The sequence below is a fragment of the Pantherophis guttatus genome, chromosome 2 (genome assembly GCF_059756535.1).
Source record: "Pantherophis guttatus breed Tessera chromosome 2, ASM5975653v1, whole genome shotgun sequence".
Taxonomy (NCBI): domain Eukaryota; kingdom Metazoa; phylum Chordata; class Lepidosauria; order Squamata; family Colubridae; genus Pantherophis; species Pantherophis guttatus.
Window position 1 is genome coordinate 91,285,900 of NC_142064.1, and position 21,637 is coordinate 91,307,536.

At 37.6% G+C, this 21,637-nt stretch overlaps 1 protein-coding gene across 2 annotated transcripts in view; it reads right to left on the bottom strand.

Moving 5' to 3' along the window:
* Positions 1 to 714: 714 nt before the first annotated feature.
* TMEM38B (transmembrane protein 38B) overlaps positions 715 to 21,637 on the bottom strand; it is a 38,922-nt gene continuing 17,999 nt past the window's right edge. For both annotated transcript variants that reach the window (XM_034410652.3, XM_034410653.3), the window contains exons 3-6: positions 19,739 to 19,923; positions 17,738 to 17,825; positions 4,284 to 4,401; positions 715 to 2,821 (exon numbers count right to left, since the gene is read on the bottom strand). In XM_034410652.3, the coding sequence (XP_034266543.1) occupies positions 2,606 to 2,821; positions 4,284 to 4,401; positions 17,738 to 17,825; positions 19,739 to 19,923 (607 nt within the window). In that variant the 3' untranslated portion in view covers positions 715 to 2,605. The remainder of the gene's footprint in view (positions 2,822 to 4,283; positions 4,402 to 17,737; positions 17,826 to 19,738; positions 19,924 to 21,637) is intronic.

A 21,637-nucleotide genomic window follows, 5' to 3' on the forward strand; every position in this document is an offset into this window, starting at 1 on the left:
TCTCAATGTTGTCTTCCCCATCAATAGAGAGAGACCAGAACTGGAGAAGGTATGGCAGAAATCTCTCTCCCTGCTACCATTCTTATTCCACGTCTAAAGACAGATGCCTTGTGGTTAGATGGCAGTGGTTTTCCCAATGCACCATTGGGTTCTGAATAAATGTTCAGAGCAATCAAACTGGTCAGATACAAAGAGAATTCAGTCCCATACTTATCATAGTCTAGGCTAGCTGAAATGTTGAACTATGCAAAAATGATAGCTAAAGTCTTCTTCAGCTCCTGGTGATTTCTGGGACATACCCATGTAGAGGTGTTTTTTATTCCCCCTGGCAGCAAGATAGAATGACTTGCCAAAGCTTACCCTGATCAATGGCCCTTCAAAGTAGGCCAGGCCAGGAAACCAAAAGCAAACCTACTAAAGTACTGTTGTCCAAGTTGTAGCTCTTCCTCCTGTCTCAAGATTATTCTCACAGCCTATTATAAGCCTTGATAGTCTCTCGTTCATGTATAAAACAGATCCAAATTTGATTAGGTTTTTCAAGGTTTAATTGCCATTTCCCTTAAAAATAAGCAAATGCAAATATTTTAAATGTGCTTCAGGTCCTGTAGAGAAAGAACATAGGCTTTTCTGGGTGAAGAAGCAGAATGTGTTAGCCACTAAACTTTTCATGTCCATGTATTTGCTGATCATATTATTAGCACACTGAGAGCCAAACTGTTTCCATTGTTTAATAGCAGGTTTTTAAAATGCTGAATTCAAATACAAGGCATACCATCTTTTAAGTATTTTGCAGTAATTTTTAAATATATTTTCACATTTATGTATGCTATAAAGCTTACACTGTAATTACTGTGAGACTGTTGACAAGAGTACCAAAAGCATTTCACAAAAAAATCTTGGACTAAAAAGCATCAAGACATTTGTTCAGCCCAATCATACAAAAGACATCAGTGATTTTACCAGCATGCATTAAAAAAAATCCCCTTTCACAAACATCTGAAGCACATTGGTTGCTGGTGTCCAACTCAAGTATTTTCCAAGTATGTACAGTACAAACCAGATTCTAAATAATGCTACAAGGACATTTTAATACACTTTTTGGACATTCTTGTTCTAATCTTCTACAATAGAAGATCTAGAATGAAAACTGCCCTAAATGATATGACAAATAGTTGTTATTCTTTTTTTAAAAAAATCCCTGTTTTCTGCTTCATTTTTGACTGGATAAACTTTTTTAGTAATTTATAAAAGACAGATTACAAATGTTAGCCTCAAAATGTTTACGAAAAATATTAACCAAAGAAATGGAGGCAGCTTGATTGAGATGAGGGTAGGCCACTGACTGTGCATTATAGGCTGTTAGGTGATTAGGGAAAAGGAGATTTCCCTGCAATTCGCACCAACTTTCCTGGCAGGTGAGCTGTAATCCCTGTCTTGTTTTTTTTAATCTCAGATAAGATTCCAAATAATACTCGTTTTCAAAATTATGCATAAGGAGTGGCTCAAAGTTACATTGCATATGAATTTTGGTCTCAAAAGATTTCATTGCCCTGCAAAAAATCCAGCAGAGGTATCTACAAATTGTTTCATGTCCAAAAATCTTAAAATTTAGTATGAAAAATTTGTGGAAAATATATAAATTAGCTTGTAATGCAAGCCAAGTGTGAACACTTAAAAATGTGTGCTTTCAAATCAGGTCATTTAGTATATCTAAAATTAACAGGTGCCAATATCAGAAGAAGTATACATCCCACAAACCCTAAATAAAAATATTTGTAAATTGAAAGATTGAAAGAGCATATTTTTGTCAAAGAAGAAAATATCAATTCAGTCATAAGGAAGCAATAAGAAACATACAGACCAAACATACATATTGTGAAGCCTCTCTCATTGCTATTTAAAAATGCCCAACTTTGGATGACCCATACTCTAAAATCTGGTTCTTACGTATTGCCACTATGAGGAAAAAAAAAGAGAAACTACTTGACAAGTTTTTATGTTAGGCATTATTTTCTTAAATAAAAAAATAAATAAAAATGAGTAAACTCACAGCATTTGATCACAGTATCTTTATCATTCTTTGATGTTCTATGATGTTTTGTGTCGTTTGTATTTTGATTTTAAATGTATTTAGCTTCCCAGTCACTATAGTGAGATGGTCGGCCATCTAAACTGAATAAATTTAATTAGAAAAAAAAATGACATGATGCATCTTATTCAACTATGAATTTTAGTTTAAAAAACATAGCCAACTTCAAAAGCTACACAGGCCATAGGGCAAGAATAAGTCAAGCTTTCTCTAATCTGGTACCCTTAGCTGTGGTGGCTAGAAAGTATGGGAACTGTTATCCTAAAATGTCCAAATGACAGCAGGATGGGAACTGTTGCAGTAAACAACAGGAGCAGTTCATGGGCAATATAAGAGCTTCACTGAACTGTTGTTTGCCCTGAAAACTTATCTGAAGGACCAGTGCAGCTATCCTCTTGTCACAGAAATTACCTCATGCACAATTGTCATTTCACATCATTGGGAAAGAGAAATACTACATTTTTATGGGCACACACAAACAAGCCATTTTGGCTGTCCTCGGCACTTTTGAAGTTCTCACTGAGTTTTCTTTGCATGTTTCGTTTGGACTGCCTCACTCTTCTCTCCATCAACAAGACAGTCACAGGCTGAGGTGATGCCATTTAAGGGTCCTTTGATCTCATCTGCAGCAGCGTGTGAATCAGTTGGCTTCTGGCCAAAAAAGAGGCGAGCCAGTATTTCCTCCAGGGAAGCAAATGGAGAAGTTGTGCATCCTGTCACCATCATGTTTATCTGCAAGAAAACACAGCAAGTGCATCAACTCTGCAACTAAAACTGGATTAAACTCAGCCTAAATAATACCTTTCCGACAACTCAATGCAAACTTTTCGGCCAATTGAAGTGACCTGTGTATTTATTATAATACTTTTACCCCCACTTTTCTTGAAATGCAGCAGAGTTTGCTTTTAATAAACAAGGTGGGGAAAGCACACAGAGCAGAGTTCTGGAATTCTTTCCCATCTTTTTAGCAGCACTAACCACAGGAGGAGACTATATTTTCTCCTGTGTAACCAAGTAACGTGGGCGGTTGTATGTCTTTGTTCTCCCCGTGTTATATACAAATTTGTATTTGGGTGTATGTGCACACTGGAAAGCAGATTGAATACATTCCACTCTGGATCATTTGTTTAGGAAACGGACAAAAGAAAGGTTTAAATTAAAGCAGTCAGCAACATTTTGAGCCACTGCCTACTTGCCTCTCCCATAATGATTCATTGGGCAAATTAATTCTGAAATAATTTTCCCTGAATTCTCAAGTCATCTTTTCAAAAATGATCTTTCTTTTGCCAGTTTCTTCCTCCGTACTAAATTGGGACCCATTCTGTTTGGTTTTCTAAAATTTATCCTGCTGATAGGCAGAATTCTGAATTCCTTGATATAAGTTCTTTTCAATGTTCTGTTGAGCTGGTGGAATGAATGAAGAGGCAGACATGCTAATGATACATTCTGGTTTCGAAGGTTTTTCTTCCCAGGGAGGAATTTTAAACATTTCCCTATTAGTTCTGCCTTCCCAAGGAAAAGATAAATAACTAGGGGGAAAAACTGATTCTGGCAAAAGGAAATATGGGTTAAATGGGTTCTGTCCAAGTTTGGCTTGTGGTCAAGTGGTCAATCGTTATAATATGGACTAATACAAAAGTAAAGTACGTTTACAGATGGGCACTGTTCATACATACTGAAAAACTAGCCAAATCCATAGCAGATATTGTCACTGGGATCCCAGTTGTGCTCATAAATACTAAGCCAAGATTTGAGCAATCACATGAATTGTCATTAGGAGAAAATATAGTTGGTTTGGCAGTGAACAGAAATACTGTGCAATAATCATACAATACATCTGTGAACCACTCCTTAGAACGCTAAATTGTCTCAAATTAAAGTTATGGAAGTGATTATTTTCTCACACGTTCCTGACTGGTTTCCCTTTTATTCTTTAAATCCTGATAGAAGACAGATGTGGAAAATATATGTGAACCAGAATGATGACAGCTATAGTTCAACACATCTGGAGGATACTGGACTGAAAAAGGCCGACATAGATAATTAAATCTGGAAAGGATCATATTAGTATTATTATTTAATGTTCAAACTATCATATCTGCCATATGAATGTGCCTAATAGATGTTATTATTGTAACATGATAAAAACATGTTGAACACACATCCATAGAAACCATAATCCAGAAAAGCTTACCTTTGTGACCACCAAAAACATGGTGTAAAGTAACATGAGATTGTTCTTTGTTATTGGAAGATAAAAGTTGCACTGCATTGTGAAGAGCACTGCTCCTATCAAACTTACTTTCACGGGACTGGGGGGAAAAAGGAACATACAAAAGGCAAGGTGTATTTTTCAATTCTCTATTCTCAAAATACATATTCACTCATCATTGCTGTTAACATGAAGGCTCATTAACAGGGCTTCCTTCAGACATTTAATCGGTTAACTTGTTTATAGGGACCAATGCTCATTAGCTGGCTGGCAATTCAAAATATGTTTGTTGAATTTTTAATGCAGCAAGGACTTAAGCCCAACTGATCTCAATAACACTTAATGCCCAAGAAGATACGTTATTACCATCTAAGACTCTTGGTTCTCTTATGCTATACTATTAAAGAAATAAAAGAAGAAATAAGGAAATTCAGCATGGATCTCTCTTCTAATAATACACTGGAGTTGTTTTAATTTCTCTTCAGGTTTTTTTTTAAACCTTCTATTAAAATGTAGAGTATTAGATAATATGCATACTACTTGTGAGACTCCTATACTACACCAGGCAATAGAACACACTTAAAGTGACACATCAATTGGATAGAATTAAATTTAATAATTAAAAACAAATTAAAAATAGAAACAGTAAAAAAAATCCTAAAGGAATGATAAAACAATTTATTTATGGAACCTTCTCTTGCAAATTAAGATAAGGAGGTAAATGAATCACTTGGAAGCAGATGTTCTAAAAGGCCTGCTTCTTGTGGTGCTAATCAAGTTTTCCAGATACGTAGGAACTAGAAAAAGATATCTTAAAACAGGAGTCTCCCAACTCCTGGTTCATGGATTGGCACCGGTCCGCAATATCCCAGCAACTAAGCCGTGCAAACAAGTGAAGCCCCATCCGCAGGATGCAGGCAGTACACAAAACCACGCCCCCTCTGGTCCATGGAAAAACCTTTCTCCACAGAACCAGTTTCTTGGTACCCAAAAGATTGGGGGCCACAGTCTTAAAACATACAAGAGGACTCACTTGCTGAGATATCCTAGACTTCTTTTTACATCAGAAGTGTGCAATCTGTCTCAATGATTGTATATGGTGTTGAGTTTGGTTTCTATTTACTTCATCATGCCATGCTTTGGAGTAGGAATAGGGAACTAACATCCAGCAGCCCAACCTATGTTGAACCATGCTAAGTTCTGTGGCTCTGCCACATCTTCAACAACAAGGCTCACATCCATGGTTTAGAATTACATTTAAATCAGCACTAAACTGGTGTGTTCTGTATCTGCATAAGGTAAAATCCTTTTTAAAATCCTATTAAATTTGTTGTGTTTATTAGAATTACAGTATATAGCTGCCCAACTCACATAATTGCAACTCTAAGCCATCTACATCAAATAGCACACACGCATACCAAAATATTGCAAGTAAAAAAAAAACACATCAACAAAAAAGAAAATCCATAAAACAAAGTCTTGATTCCATAACAGTGCAACAAAATGAGCGCTTTATAAATATTTCTTTTTTCATCAGCTTTACATTGCTGCTTCTAAATATTTAAAGCTGTTTTTTTCTTGGCCAGCATATATTTTTAAAACAGGGGGAAAAAAACCACATCTGTGGTGAATTAAACTGACTGAAATTATAATTTTCATCATAGCTGAAGGATTTAGCTCATACGCCTAAGCATACTGTCTTCTTTTCTTCCTCTACCTGAGCAAAGCTTATTTCTGGCAACAAATCTGCTTGAATTTCTCCGTTTCTCTCTTGTCATTCTTTATTACCAAGGATAGTGCCATGGAAGCAGGGTGCCTAAGTGCTTCGATGCCCCTGCTGCTTTTATCACACTGGAAGTCACAGCCCTGTTTTCAAAATAATCATTTCCACAAAAAAGCTCGTCAGGAAGTCAGACAGGCAGGGCAAGGGGACCTTAAAATGCCCACCGTGAGTTCATTTACCTCTTCCAGCAGTAGGCCGCGGCCGGCCAGCCAGTTACAGCTCTGACTTCCTATGGCAGAAATAAAAGTGGAAGCAATTTAATGTTCTCAATTTAGCTTCTGCGAGGCCAAGCTGGATGCTGCAACTCAAGCAGTATGCCCTGTGTGCTAGGAATGGATTTCTCACAGCATATTAATATCACTCCTGTAAAAGTTAGAAGGAGCCATTTAGACACTGAATCCAACTCCCAGCTCTGAACAAGAATTGAAAATCAAGTATCTGTGACCACTGGCTCTCCCACCTTTCATCCAAAGAGATGGAGTTCACCATTTCTCTGGGCAACAGCTTCTACTGTTAAAGTGTTCTTACTATTAACCTCCCGTTAGAATAAGCCTTCCTGTGAGTTAAATCCATTATAGAGTTGGCTGCAGTTGCTTTTTCCTTTACTTAAAATTTTTCTTTCAATTGTAAAAGAATCATTGAGATTTGAAATGCAATAGAATGAAGTAAAATAAATAAGACTAAAGTACATTATTTCCCCCTCAATTTTTCCAAAGCTGTACATTCAATCCAGATTCTTCAATCCTTCTTCACTGAACTTAGTTTCAGATAAGATTCTTGGATCACCACCCTTCTTAGACCTTGTTTCAGTCCAATACCATGCCTAAGGAGTCCTTACATCACCCTGGACAAATGATTGTCTAATCTTTTCTTGAAAACCTTCAATGATGGAAAACCCACAGCTATAGGAAGCAAGGTATCCCATTGATTAATCGTTCTCACTGTCAGGAAATTCCTCCTTATTTCCAAGTTGAATCTACCTCTGATGTGCTTCTTGTCCTGCCCTCAGGTGCTATGGAAAATAAATCAAATCTAATGATCACTAGATCAGCTAGTTGGCAGATTAACAATCTGTTCTGGAGCAACTGCACGAATATGCCCAATATCTCTCATGAACATCAGAATCCCTTTCTTGAACTCTGACTCTTAAAAAAACCATATGGGCTTCTGGACTGCACAAATCCAAGCAACTATTATGTTGCAATTAAGAGAATAGTTGTTAGGGTGATGGATCATTAGTCCTTTGGGGGGGGGGGATAAAATATTGCTGAGCACATTGTAGCACATTGCACATTGTAAGCTGCCCTGAGTCTCCGGAGAAGGGCAGCATATAAATCAAATTTAAAAAAAAAAAAAAAAAAAAACTTGATTGGATAGAGTATTCAGACCTTACCATGCCACTCTGATTCGCATTCTGAATGGCAATTGGTAGTGGGTTTTCCCAATATTAGTAAGTTTAAAAATGTCAGTCAGGGGAAACTATGAATGATTGCTCTTACAGCATCTTACGTATTATCAGGCCAAAACCCAAGAATGAGCTGTAGCTCTTCTTCCAAGTTGAGTTCTTTATTGTTTCACACCTATAGACAAAAGACCTTGCCAGACTGAGGACTCTACCATCTCTGCATACACAGTATACTCTGAGAACTATTGGGGAAGGGCTGTCTTCACCCTCTCTCTTCCATATAGGATATCTGAGTTGCCTGTTACTCCCCTGGACTGCACCCCCTCCCTCCTGGGGATCCACTTCCTCACTACATGCCATCTCACATACCAACTCTGCAGACAGCAGCACAGCACACCCTGTCCCAAATGCCAGTGAAGGACATACTCTGTGTGCGGTGTAGTTTACATCAACGTCGAACTGGAGGAAAGCACAGCAAAGCAGCTGTGAATGCACTTCTTAAATTTCGTGTTCTTGTTTTTTTCCCGTTTCTCTAACTCAGCTCATTGTTAATTTTATTTCGGAAGCATGAGTCATCCTATCCAATTTTATATCACCTACAGAATTTATTAGCTTTCCTTCCACCTCTTTAGCCAAGTCGTTAATAGTAACAAGGAATATAAGGCCCAATGGTGAACCTTGTGGCCTCTCACTTGATATTCTAGTTTGATGAGGAAGCATTGCTAAGCAGGCTTCAAGTACAATTCCTAAGCCAGCTATATTGATCCAATTAATTGTCATGCCAAATGTCTAAGAGGCATTGTCTCATTTAAAATGGTTACCCAATATAAAAATAAAATATGGTGAGTCTGGCCAAGTAGTGCATTGATCACTGCTTTTTCTTCTTTTGAAGATATTAACGGAAAATATTTCCTCTTCACCTATCAGCTGGCATTTCACCCATTCTCCAGTTTCTTGTAATGCATCAAGGGATTTGCCAATCCAGCAGCAAGCTTCTTTAGTACTTTAGGTTGCAATTTATCTGGTCCTGAAGATTTATACTGATTCAAAGTAAACTCACAAAAACAAATATATAGAAATGTATAAGATTAAGGCTATTAAGATTAGAAAATACATTGTAATCAATCAAAAAGGGGACAATGAAGAAAATGAAACTGTTTGAGAGACGTGGGGGGGAGTCACAGTGGAAAGCAGAGAAGGAAGAAACATTTGTTAAAAAGAGGATATATTTACATGTTGTATGTGATGTGTTTATCATAATGTGTAGTAATAAAAAAATAAAAATTTTTTAAAAAAAACAACAGCAAAGTAAATTCACAAAGTACAGAATGACAAAGAGTTGGAAGGGACCTTGGAGGTTTTCTAGTCCAACCCCCTGATTAGGCAGGGAACCATTTCCCTGCCTAATCAGGGAAATGGTTCAGACAAATGTTTGTCTGATCTCTTCTTTAAAACTTCCAGTGTTGGAGCATTCACTACTTCTGGAGGCAAGTTGTTCCACTGATTAATTGTTCTAAGTGTCAGGAAATTTCTCCTTAGTTCTAATTTGCTTCTCTCCTTGATTAGTTTCCATCCATTGCTTCTTATCCTGCCTTCAGGTGCTTTGGAGAATAGGTTGACTCCCTCTTCTTTATGGCAACCGCTTAGATATTGGAACACTATCATGTCACACTTAGTCCTTCTTTTCATTAAACCAGACGTACCCAATTCCAGCAACCATTCTTTTTTAGCCTCCAGTCCCCTAATCATCTTTGTTGCTCTTCTCTGCACTCTTTCTAGAGTCTCAACATCCCTTTTATATTGTGGCGATCAAAACTGGATGCAGTATTCCAAGTGTGGTTTAACCAAGGATTATGAAGTGGTATTAACACTTCACATGAACTTTATGTTATCCCTCTGTTAATGCAATTTAGGACTGTGTTGGCTTTTTTGGCAGCTGCTGACTCATATTTAAGTGATTGTCCCCTAGGATTCCAAGATTCCAATAAATATTTCCTCACCAGTATTCTGTCAATCTTCTTCTCTACCTAACTCTTCACAATTGTCTAGTGAAACAAGAACTCTCATACATGAGTCAAACAAGGAATCGTTCAGACTCTTCTTAATTATTTATTTATTAGCCAGCCAGTGACTGGGCCAGTCTCTCTTAATTCTCAACATACAGCCGTTTGTTTAGTAACCTTTGGAAGTCAAAACAGCACTGAAAAAACAAACTTACAACCAATCCTCACACTTAAAACCATTGCAGCATTCCCCAGTCACATGATCAAAATTTGGGCACTTGGTAACTGGCATATATTTACTGAAGTTGCAGTATCCCAGGATCATGTGGTCGCCATTTGCAATCTTCCCAGCCAGCTTCTGACAAGCAAAGTCAATGTGGGAAGCTGAATTCGCTTAATAACTGCATGATTCACTTAACTGCAGTGATTCACTTAACAACCATAGCAAAAAAAAATCATAAAATTGGTGAGACTCAATTAACAACCACTTTTTTTAGCAACAGAAATTCAGCTTCCAGTTGTGGTCATAATTCAAGACTATCTCCATCATCCAGTTCTTTTTAAATTTCTGAGCAGGAATAGATAATTTTAACTCCTCCTCCTTCCTTTCTATTGCTTCTGTTCCTTTGATCAAATTGTGTCCTTCAACTGCAATCCTGGTACTCATCCCACCAGGACTCTTATACCTATGGAATCCCATTTCCTATATAAGAATTATGTTCATCTTGTGTATCTTCCACACTCTGAGCATTAATGTACAAAGAACATTAACTTTTATGTTCTGAATTATATTTCACTGAGTGGTTTAATAGGTCCCATCATAGCAGCATTCCCATTTCCTTCAAATCTTTATTGGAGGTCTATAGTAAAGGGTTTTGGTGAGATGCAATCCGTTTTGTGCCAGCAATCCATCATCCAGATAATTCAGACCATGGTACCAGTAACCAGATGGCTCCCATCTGCATAATTTCCAAAGCTAGTCATACTCCGGCAGTATTCTTTTTCCCCCCTTTCTAGCTTTTTTCATAGATTGAAAGTATGAAAACATCTCCGGGGTACCCAGTTTTTGAATGCTCTTCCTAGAGCTTCAAAGTCACGCTGATACAGTTGTAGCTGCTTTTGACAGTGCAATTTGTTCCCAAATGGATTAGCAGGGAGGAATAATTGGTAAATTATAAGCTAAAATATGGCAATTCATTGATCGAAATTTCATATATTTTCTTCAAACAAAATTATGTTCTTGCACTTGTTGCAAATATATGGAGTGGTATGGTGGCCTAGAGGTGGAGCTCTTGCCTCACAATCAGGAGGCTGTGAGTGTGATCCTAGGTAGAGGCAGGTATTTCTTTCTCAATGAGAATATATCTGCTGAACAAAACTCCGCATTGGCAACAGGAAGGGCATCCGGCCAATAAAACACTCTGCTAGCTCCATTCAGTTGCCCAGACTCCACCCCACAAGGTATTATGGGGTCATTAAATGAAGACGATTTGTTGCAAATATATGCCAATTTTTATTTCAAGGCAATACACTAACATGACACAAGCATTCTAGGTCATGCCTGTAAACCACGGCATTCATCTTTACTTCTGTTAAGGCACCACCAAATAGGATAAGGTTTTCTTCCTTGCTCTCTTCTGAAGCACCAGCCGTCAATTTAGAAAGAAAAGAGATTTGAGATTAAAGATTCCCCTTCTTAAATTTTCCTGCTGAACTCTGCTGCCAAGTTCCTCTTAGCTTATTCGGTAAAGTCTTATTCTCAATTGTTCTTAATATTGTTTTGAAGTTGGACCTTCTCCATCCCCATCACTACAAAGCAAGATGCTGGTGAATGCCAAAGATAAAACCAGACTACTAAAAAACACGGGCCTTGGCAAGATGTTCAGTATTGAAGGACAGATCATCTTCACCACCCATTGCAATTCTTGCCCCAAAGTGAAACTTACAGTACATTCATATTTCACCAATATGATGGATTGAAGGTTGTTTATTCCTTATGCAAAAATGACCTCCGTGCTGTTCATCGATAAAGTGGGTCAAAAGGAAGACTGTATTGTTCCAATAATCTTTTCCTTGCAGATTCCCCGCCAACACCCCCTTGAAACGAAACTACTGACATATAGGAGCAGCTTAACACTAAACTCCAAAAGCAATCCGCAGAAAAGTCTTGTTCAAAGGTGATGATCTGATTTCATAAGTCTTAAGACTAGGCTTATGAACTTGCTTCCACCTTGCACTCAGATGACAGCTTTGATGCTTCTACCAGGGATTAATGCAAAAAAAAAAAAAGTGGGGGGGATGGGACACTTAATGTCTGTACAGAAAGATCTGGATTTTTCACATTTGTTTACCAAGCACAATTTAAGAAGTTGCTACAGTATTAACCTTCCAAGTGGTAAATAGCTGAAGGCCAATCTCTCCCACTGTGAACTTAGTCAGCCGCTTAGCTCTTCAAGGGAGGTCTTTCTGAAGATGCATTTCTTCTGAGAGACCTGGTACACAGCAGAGGCTGTGTAGTACTTCTCTTGTAAAGCTTTTGTGGGAATTGTGTTTGGCCCTCATTTTCTTGGTGTTCAGGAAAAAAAAAGTTTGTAAAGATACATCTCTTTCTCCATATTAAAACATTAAATTGATACTAATACAATATAAAGTGAATTACGGTATATTAATATTTTAATCTTTTAACATTTTATATTTCAATTTTGTTAGCCACTTTGAGAATTCACTAGAGTGGACAAGAAATAAAAGGAACACATTCTCAATTACAACTGAATTAGTAACTGTGGTTTGATTGCTTATGATCCATCAAGTCAACTCTGATTCCTGATGACAAGCCCCTGCGCTTATCTTGACAGCATTTTCAGAAGTGGCTTGCTAGTACTTTCTTCTAGGACTGAGAGTCACCAGACTGTGCCTAAGGCAGAATTAGAACTCACAGTCTCATGGCTTCTAATCCAGCACATGAAATTGGCTCTGTATCAGTATATAACAGAAAATGGAAGGCACTTGTCACTGGTTCTGCAAACTGAGAAAGAACAGGAGCTGTTGCTAAAAGAAACACTGCCCTTCCAGCAGAAAAAGAACTGCAAATTTGACCCCCTTAGGATGAGTGGAACTTGGTTAAAAAGCTAACCATCTATTCCTTAGATTAGTTACTACTAAAATCCCTAAACCATCTTGTATGGATCAAGACCACATCCAGCCTATGACTTCTTCCCTGCTACTTTCTGAGAATTATCAGTGTACTTAATAGCATTGCATTCTAGACCCCAGGCTTTGGTGAAATTGGAATTGAATAGAAAATAGAATTTATTTATTAGTCATATTTCTATGCCGCCCACTCTCCGAGGACTCTGGGCGGCTTACACCAAAAACAGTATACTAAATAGCATATTGCCCCCTAACAATCTGGGTCCTCATTTTACCCACCTCGGAAGGATGGAAGGCTGAGTCAACCTTGAGCCGGTGAGATTTGATCCGCTCATCTGCTGAACTAGCAGTCAGCTGAAGTAGCTGCAGTACTGCACCCTAACCACTGTGCCACCTCGGCTCTTATTGAATAGAATAGAATAGAATAGAATAGAATAGAATAGAATAGAATAGAATAGAATAGAATAGAATAGAATAGAATAGAATAGAATAGAATAGAATAGAATAGAATAGAATAGAATAGAAGACATATCCCTCAAAGTGTAGTAGTATAGTTGTGGGGAAAGATAACTGGAAAACTGGAAGATAAGCTGAATACAGAGAACGATTCTACTCATAGCAGGCTCTGTCTATCTGGATTTTGCCCACAGAAATTCAAGCAGGATTGCTACCAATATTGTAGGTAGGTGCCTACAATATTCTTATTATTGTAATCAGTGCTGGACTGATTTTATAGTCTTAAAGCTTTAAAGTAGTAGTTGTATAAGTACTTTTGGAGAAAGCAATTACATCTTCTCCCCTTCTTAGCAAAGTAGGCAATGTTAAAACAAAGTTTATAGTGATGGTTTTCTAACTGCAATGTTATACTTGTTCCTTGGAGATAGCATTTCGGGGGGGGGGGGGAAATTCAATGAACTAGTCTGGCAATTCTCTGATCTCAAGTGTAAATTAGATTTAGGGATAGATTCATAGTATGGTATCAAAATACTAAGGACAATTTTGAGATATTTATATAAATGAGGCCATGGAAGAGAGACATTCTTGTAATAATGATGAATTCGTTCACACAGACTGGCTATGTTTTCAAGTCATGATTTCTATATATCCTAAATAATTCTGTCTTAGAACAAATGACCTCAGAACTGACCAAGGAGTAGCGACCATGATCTGCTGCAAGATATAATTGTTGCACAAATATCAGGATATAATAACCGTAATGCTACTGTATATTTAGCATTCAAACAAATGTGAAACTGCCAGCAGGCTCAAACAGAGTTACCTTTGACTACAAAAGGGGGGAACCTCTCAAAAATGAAACCAAAAGAAAAAGTTAAGAAAGCCAAATTTCTCTGTAATGTCAACTAGAAAACCAGAAATCTAGAAAGTCATCTGCAGAATATGTCAGCCAAATCCAGGAACAGGCCAGTCTTTCTAGCATTGTGCATGAAGCTATGAAAATTTAGAGACCAAAAAAAAAGAAAGAAAGAAAGAAAGAAAAAAAGGAAGGAAGGAGAAATTGATAGGAGACACATGCAAGGATTGGCTTCTGAAATTTTTTCCAATTCCTTCACCAGCAGTAGCTATAGGAAGTGTCTATAATTTATTCCATGTTACAAGATGTCGTGTGTGTGTGTGTGTGTGTGTGTGTGTATGTATGTGTGTGTGTTTTCTGCTGTCTCTTGGATTGCAACACTGCATATTTCTATATGTTTGCTTTGGGATGGACTGTAGAATTTCAGATCTGGGTTACATAACCAGGAGGAAGCAGATACCCAACTCCCAAGTAAGATTTTTGGGGGGAGAGGGGGTGTATTTCTCCACATCTCTAGCTGGATCCAGGTCATTTTCAAGTGAATTTTTTTTCTGCTGTATTTTTTTTCACCATAGCACATTTTAACCCATTGTGTTCATCTTCTGGAAAGTTATGCTGTGGACTGGCGGTTAGGCAGACAAGTTCAAACCTTTACATAACTTCATCTATCACTCCACTGGTTTCAGCAGATATTCTGGCAGAAAATGTGCAATGCGATAAGGAGAAAGAAGAGGAAGCATTTGAAAGCTATATCAAAAAAAGGGAAGTGGGGAATAAGATCATCTTTAGAAATATTTGAAGCAAAAAAAAAAAACCAAAACAAAACTAGGAAGGCAGTCAGACATTAAATGATAAAGGAAGGAAATGTATCCTCAGAGAAGACATGGTAATTACCAAGAAGCTGAATGAATTCTTTGTCTCTGTTTACAGATGCATGTACAGAAGCGGCTAAATTTTATTTTTAAAAAAAGCATAGCAGAAACTAGCAAATTCAATGACTTGCACATTCTAAAAGAAATTTACAGTATGTCATCCACATGGACAAATATAATAAAAAAAAAAAACAAGCAAGCAAGCACAGAGGTTAAAGGGCAGATAGATACCTGAGTCTGGACTGACTTTTTTCAAAGAGAAAACAATCAAATATCTGAACTGCAGTAACAAGAGAAAATATTATAGGACAATTTGAGAGACTACATTGCATAATAATGAGAGCTAGTTAAAAACTCAAATATAAAATTTGAGCAATTATATATAAAGTGACAGGTTAGAGGACATCCTGCAGATTATAGGCCAATTAGTTTAACATCTAAAAATGTACAACCTATGCATATGGAAGAATAAGCCTTGTTAAAGAATTTGCAAGGATAAATCCTGCTTCATCAACCTATTAAGAGTTTTCAGCAGGATGGACTGTATAGTGTACTTGGATTTTCAAAAGGCTTTTCACAAAATTCCTTGTCAACAGTTTCTGCCTTTTTAAAAACTGACTTTAGAAGAGCAAATAATACAATAAAATGGACACATTTCTAAATGGAGGACAATAAGTGAAGTCTCTCAAAAGATTTGAGTTTTTAACTTATCCATAACAGTTTTTGATTTAGGGTGAACTACCTAAATTTGTGGGTTAAACTCAGAGTAGTAAAAAGCAAAAGTGTCTGTAAAGAGTTCCAGAAGAGTTTCATTAAACTGGGGAAATGGTTAGCTAAATGGTAAATGCACTTTAATTTACATAATTGTAAAATGAAGCATGCTGGAGCAAAAAAAAAAACCCAAAACATGCATTCAGCTGCACATGGATGGAGTCTAAGCTCTCTACATTTCACTAGAAAAAACATCTACAGCATTCCGTGCATGTGTGGGTATAGTTCTATCACCACAATGAAAAAGGTGATATAACAAAGCTGGAAAAGATGAAAAGGAATACTATCAAAATGATTAGGGGACTCATAACACCTCTCTTCAGTAAAAGGGTGGAATCTTTGTTAGTCTTCGATTTGGAAAAAGGTGACCAGGGAGGGAGGGATTTGGTTTACAGTCATTCACAGTGTGTGGAAAATGGACAGGGAGAAATTATTTTCCTCTCTTAAAAACACTAGTACCACGACCCAAAAAGTTAATTAGAAGATTTAAAACAGATGAATGGAGATGCTTTACACACCACATAATTAAGTCTGGGAAATGCATGTCCACAAGATGCGGGAAGAACCATTAATTTGGATGACTTTAAAAGGAGATAAAGCAGAAGTGTCCAACCTTGACAACTTTAAGACTTGTGGACTTCAACTCCCAGAATTTCCCAGCCAAGGTTTGATACTCCTGGGGTAGAGGAATTCTTGAAGGAGAGGTCCTTCAAGGGCTGATGGTCTTGAAGACTCCATGTTGCCTCCACAGGAGGAACAGCATGCCTCCAGATTGCAAAGGAACAATGATGGGAAAGGGATATCTTTCTGGCTCCTTTCAGAGGCATCTGGTTGGCAGGATGAAAACCAAAAGGGTGGGCTAAAATGAGCTTAGCCGGATCTTAGCTGTTGCAGCTATTCTTCTGTTGTTATAGTCTAGGGAAAATGTGTTTGCCAGCATCAACATTCTCCACAATATACAACCTAAAGAATGCATTATAAGACATCTACTTTCTGTATTTTTTTGGAGTATAAGACGCACTTTTTTCCCCACCCACCCACCGGCCCCCACCCTTCGGCCGTTTTCAGCCTCCATGCATCACATTTTCGGCCGCCATCACCAATCCCTGCCGCCTGAACCAGCCGAAAATGTGAAGCATAGAGGCCAAAAACAGGGCGTGTGGAGGCTGACAACGCGACGTGCAGAGGTGGCGATCAGCGATGATGTGCTGTGGTGATCCCCGCAGCCTGGAACGGGTCTAAAACGGAGTGTGCGGAGGCCGAAAACACAATGCGTGGAGGCGGCGATGGGCTGTGGCAATCCCCGCAGCCTGGAAAAGCTTATTGGCGGTATTCCGGGAGGCCGATCCAACTGCCAATCAGCTGCTCGTGCTGAATCAGGCTGCCATAAAGTGCTAAAGCTGACCAGGCTGTTTGCTGCAAGAATGCTAGTTAGATGAATACTGATGGATGCTGGTAGGCAGAGGCACACTTTTTTCTTGTTTTCCTCCCCAAAAGCTAATGTGTGTCTTATACACCAGAGCGTTTTATACTCTGAAAAATACAGTAATTCAAGAACTGGTTCAAAGTATTTGACTATAATCATTATTCATCTGTTTGAGGAGCAATACAAAGATTTTGGGGATTATTATTTGAGGGTGCCAATTTGCCCATTTTCGAGTAAATGCAGAATTCTGCTAGGTTTCCAGTTGCATTTTGTTTATATGACAGCAAGATTTCAATTTAGTAAATAAACAAAGGAGCACATTTCTATAGTCTTATGTTATAATGATAACCTCATTATCATTAAATGAATTAATAGAATTCAATTATCCAAACTCCAACCATCCACACCCCCCACTGTTGATGTCCCTGAGATTCCTGGAGTTATCTGATCCCACCACAACTCAATTTTTGTAAAATTATAAGGACATCACAGTGTTCTGCAATATGCCAAGTTTCAGTGTCACGTGCTTAAAAGGGTTTTTCAGATACCAAATTAGTGTGGAGAAATATCCTCTCTAAGGGAAAAAAATTAGAAATAAATCATTTTATAGTATTGCTTAAAGTTACATTACTGAAGAGCTACTTATACAGATCGTCCAATGGGGGGAAAATGTTCCCAGAACTGCCAATTGTTATGTGGTTTTCACTGACTTACTATGACATCTTCAGCAGTTCATTAGTTTCAGGCTTCCATATACCTCTCACCAACTGTTCAAAGTTGGATATTAGACCGCCACCAGCTCCTGTAATTCAATACAAATTATTACATGCTTAAATTGGTTCAAAAGATCTTAGACACTCAATCCCACTTCTAGTTAGGACAACTGCAAATCCATCACATTACTTTCAGAGGCACAAGATAGGGCCCTTTAAGTTATAGGAAGAAATGAAATGACCTATTTTACAGTTATTGAAATTGGATCCTCAAATTGAGACTCTTTAGAAAGTATCCTATTCTGAGAAGGAAAGGTTTAATATTTGTTAGAAAGAAAAAAAAAACCTGGAAGCAGCAGCTTCACTCTGAAGTCTAGAATCTGTAATGGCCCTATAAGGTAAGAAATCAGTAAGCTTTAAAAGAAGACAGAGCTATATCTTACTTGGTGCAAATAAGGAGAACTAATTGCTTATAACATGAGACCAATGTGCACAAATTAGGAACTTGAAAGGAGGCTGCAGAAGGACTGAACTTTTCTTGAATCTGTTATAATCCAATAGGCAAGAAAGGTCAGCAGGCTATTTTATGTCATGGAGCCCATTCCCAACGGACACCATCACGAACCCTTTCTTTTCCAGCTTTCATTTTCAATGGGGAAAAAAAGTGACTTCACAGTATAAAAGCAATCCATCCAGCCCAATTTTGCACCAATGAAGTATAAAATCCTCCCTGTGATCAGTTTATCAAATGCAACTACCAGACTGGCCTGTATCCTAATCCTACATGTCCCCATTTGGTTAGAGAAAACAATAATGACTAGAAATTGCTTCCGACAGGAAGCTTTAGCAGATATTTGGAGAGCTTTCCTCAGTTCCTCTCAGTATGTCAGAAATGGCTAGATATAAAATGAAGAACTTTGAATCTAGATTGTGCCCAGATTGCCCCGATTGTGTAAAAAAAGGTTGTTTTTGGATGCTTGTTTACTTGACATCAGAGATCATAAACACACACACACACACACACTTATATATTATTTTAATTATACCTTCATTTATATTTACAATTAATTTACAATTAATCAGTGAAACAACTTGGCTCTAGAAGTTGTGAATGCTCCAACACTGGAAGTTTTTAAAAGATGTTGGATAACCATTTATCTGAAGTGGTGTAGGATTTCCTGCCTAAGCAGGGGTTTGGACTAGAAGACCTCCAAGGTCACTTCCAACTCTGTTATTCTATTCTATTCTATTCTGTTCTGTTCTGTTCTGTTCTGTTCTGTTCTGTTCTGTTCTGTTCTGTTCTGTTCTGCTCTGTTCTGCTCTGTTCTGTTCTATGCTTTTTGTTGCAATTTTTTTAAAGCAATAAAAGTTTATTTTAAAAAAATAGCTTAACCCAGGTAGTATGCTCACATACAAGTTAATTTTACACACATTTACTAGGCAGAACTTTAAACTGAATGCTGAACATTCAGTTTAAATGCAAAGGCATAACACCAGATATCTGAAAAGGCTCTCGGCTTTAAGTTCTTCAACCTATTTATATTGAGATATAAATGTGAAATTTAAATGTATATTAAAAAGATGAGAAAAAATTAAGAAAAATGATTTAATCAAATTAAAAGACATAGGGAAACTATTCAACATTAACTGAAAGGAATATAAGACCATTTGGGGGGAGCAAACTGCAAAGCTGGATTTGAGATAGAGAAAACTTGTTTCTACAGGTCAGCAATGTTAACCATTGCAGCAGATTTTATCAAAAGACTATGAAATAGCACCATAAAACTAACACTGCATCTCTGGACATGTTGATGCTTCCTGTAAAAGGAATTTATTTCTAATTAGCAAGTTTCAAAGGGCTGAGGAGCCAAAAATAAATAACCCTGAACAGTTTTGTATGAAGTCAGCCTTTCTTCTCCAAATGGTCCCAGACACTCTCCATAAAAGCAAGTAAAGAACAGCTCAAAAAATAGTTTCAGAAGAGAGAGGTTTCATGTATTACCTCTGGCCCAACCAACTCCTATCATGATTAGCCAGGCGTCTGCAAAGCGTTTATGCGTGTGAGCAATTCCACCTGTTATCTTCCATGTTCTTGTCACTTCCTTCATTCCTGCAATCATCAGTCGTATAGGTAGAAAACATAAACAGCGGTAGGCTAGCTCATGTGGGCAGTAAAATATAAGATACCTAAACAATCAGGAGGAAAAGGTTCAGTCTCCCAAAGATGCTTAGAGCAAAAGCATGCCAACTATGCAAGCACAAAACAAATTCTCAATTAAAAAAACTTTTTAAACATAAATGATAAGAAATAATAGATAGTATGAGGCTGCAGGCTGCTTAAATATGTATAGTCGGACTTTCAATAAATTAAATTGTCTTAGGATACCCAGCAAGTTAAACATTCATTTAAATATTACTGCTCCTTAAATGTTCACTTTATTTCTTAATACGTAGTTCCAAATTTTATGTCTGGGGAAATTATATAGTGAATACCTAGCCTTCATATACAATATAGATGCCTTTTTTTAAAAAAAATCTTCAGTTACGCTTAATAACTTGAGAATGAATATGTGCAAACATACACATCCTAATTATATAACTGCAAGACCACATGACCTTACATGCATGTTCTTAAACCTAACAGTTTAGCCTAACCCCTGTATATAAAGAATTATGCCAGATACACCTCTAAGTCACATATAGCAATAGCAATAGTACTTAGATATACCGTTTTACAGTGCTTTTACAGCCCTTTCTAAGCGGTTTACAGAGTCAGCCTATTGCCCCCAACAATTTGGGTCCTCATTTTACCCACCTCGGAAGGATGGAAGGCTGAATCAACCTTGAGCCTGGTGAGATTTGAACTGCCAAATTGCAGGCAGTTGGTGATCAGCAGAAGTAGCCCGCCTTACTGCACTCTAACCACTGCACCACCGTGGGTCCTTAACATATGGAGTTTGGGTCACAAAATTCAAGTACAAATAAGAGAAATGGGGAAAGGACATCCAGATGTAGAATAACAAGGGGAGGAAAAGTAACGGCAATAAATATAGACCTGCCTCCATTTTTCAGGTGCTGCACTTCACAAAATTCCTTTTATTCCTTACTGAAAAAGGAATGAAACTATTTTGAACTAGATTGTAAAACGGTTTACCAAAAAAAACCAAAAAACCCTTAAGTAAATCTGATAAGTCTACTTGAGTGAAAAGCATACTAGTTCTAAGGAAAAATTCATGGTTGGAAGAAGCTTCAAGGAATAAAGAGACACCACAAATGCTTCAGCTTTTCCCTCAGTGCAGAAAGGTTCAGTACATTCAAAATTATAGCAAAATGTCGCAATATCAACTGCTGCCTTTCTGAAATTGAGCTCTGCTACCTTTCTTTTAGATGACTTCATGCCATATCTCTCAGTTTTATATCTCTTCCATCTTCTCCACTAATATTTGTAATCAGTAAACTCACTCAGTTCTTCTCTGCCTCCACCATACTGGTCTCTGCCAATTCTATACCTTTTTGTTTTGCCCCATTTTGGAATCCATTCTCCTGTAAATTTGAACTTCCAAACAACCCTGGTACTTGGGCTTAATAATTCCCTTTTATCCAGGAATAGCATCATCTAATTAGTTAAGCTTTAGATTTATTTATTTATTTTTTCATTTAAAGCAGGGGTGGGGAACTATGGCCCTTTATCACTTGTGGACTTCAACTCCCAGAATTCCTGAGCCAGCTCAGGAATTCTGGGAGTTGAACTCCACAAGTCATAAAGAGGCCATGGTTTCTCACCTCTGATTTAAAGCATTCATTGTAAAGATACAACTGTGGCAAGATGCATAAACAAAAAGAAGTAGATAAGAAAGAAAGAAAAGGAAGATGATATCACTTGAGCAAGAAAAAGCTACCC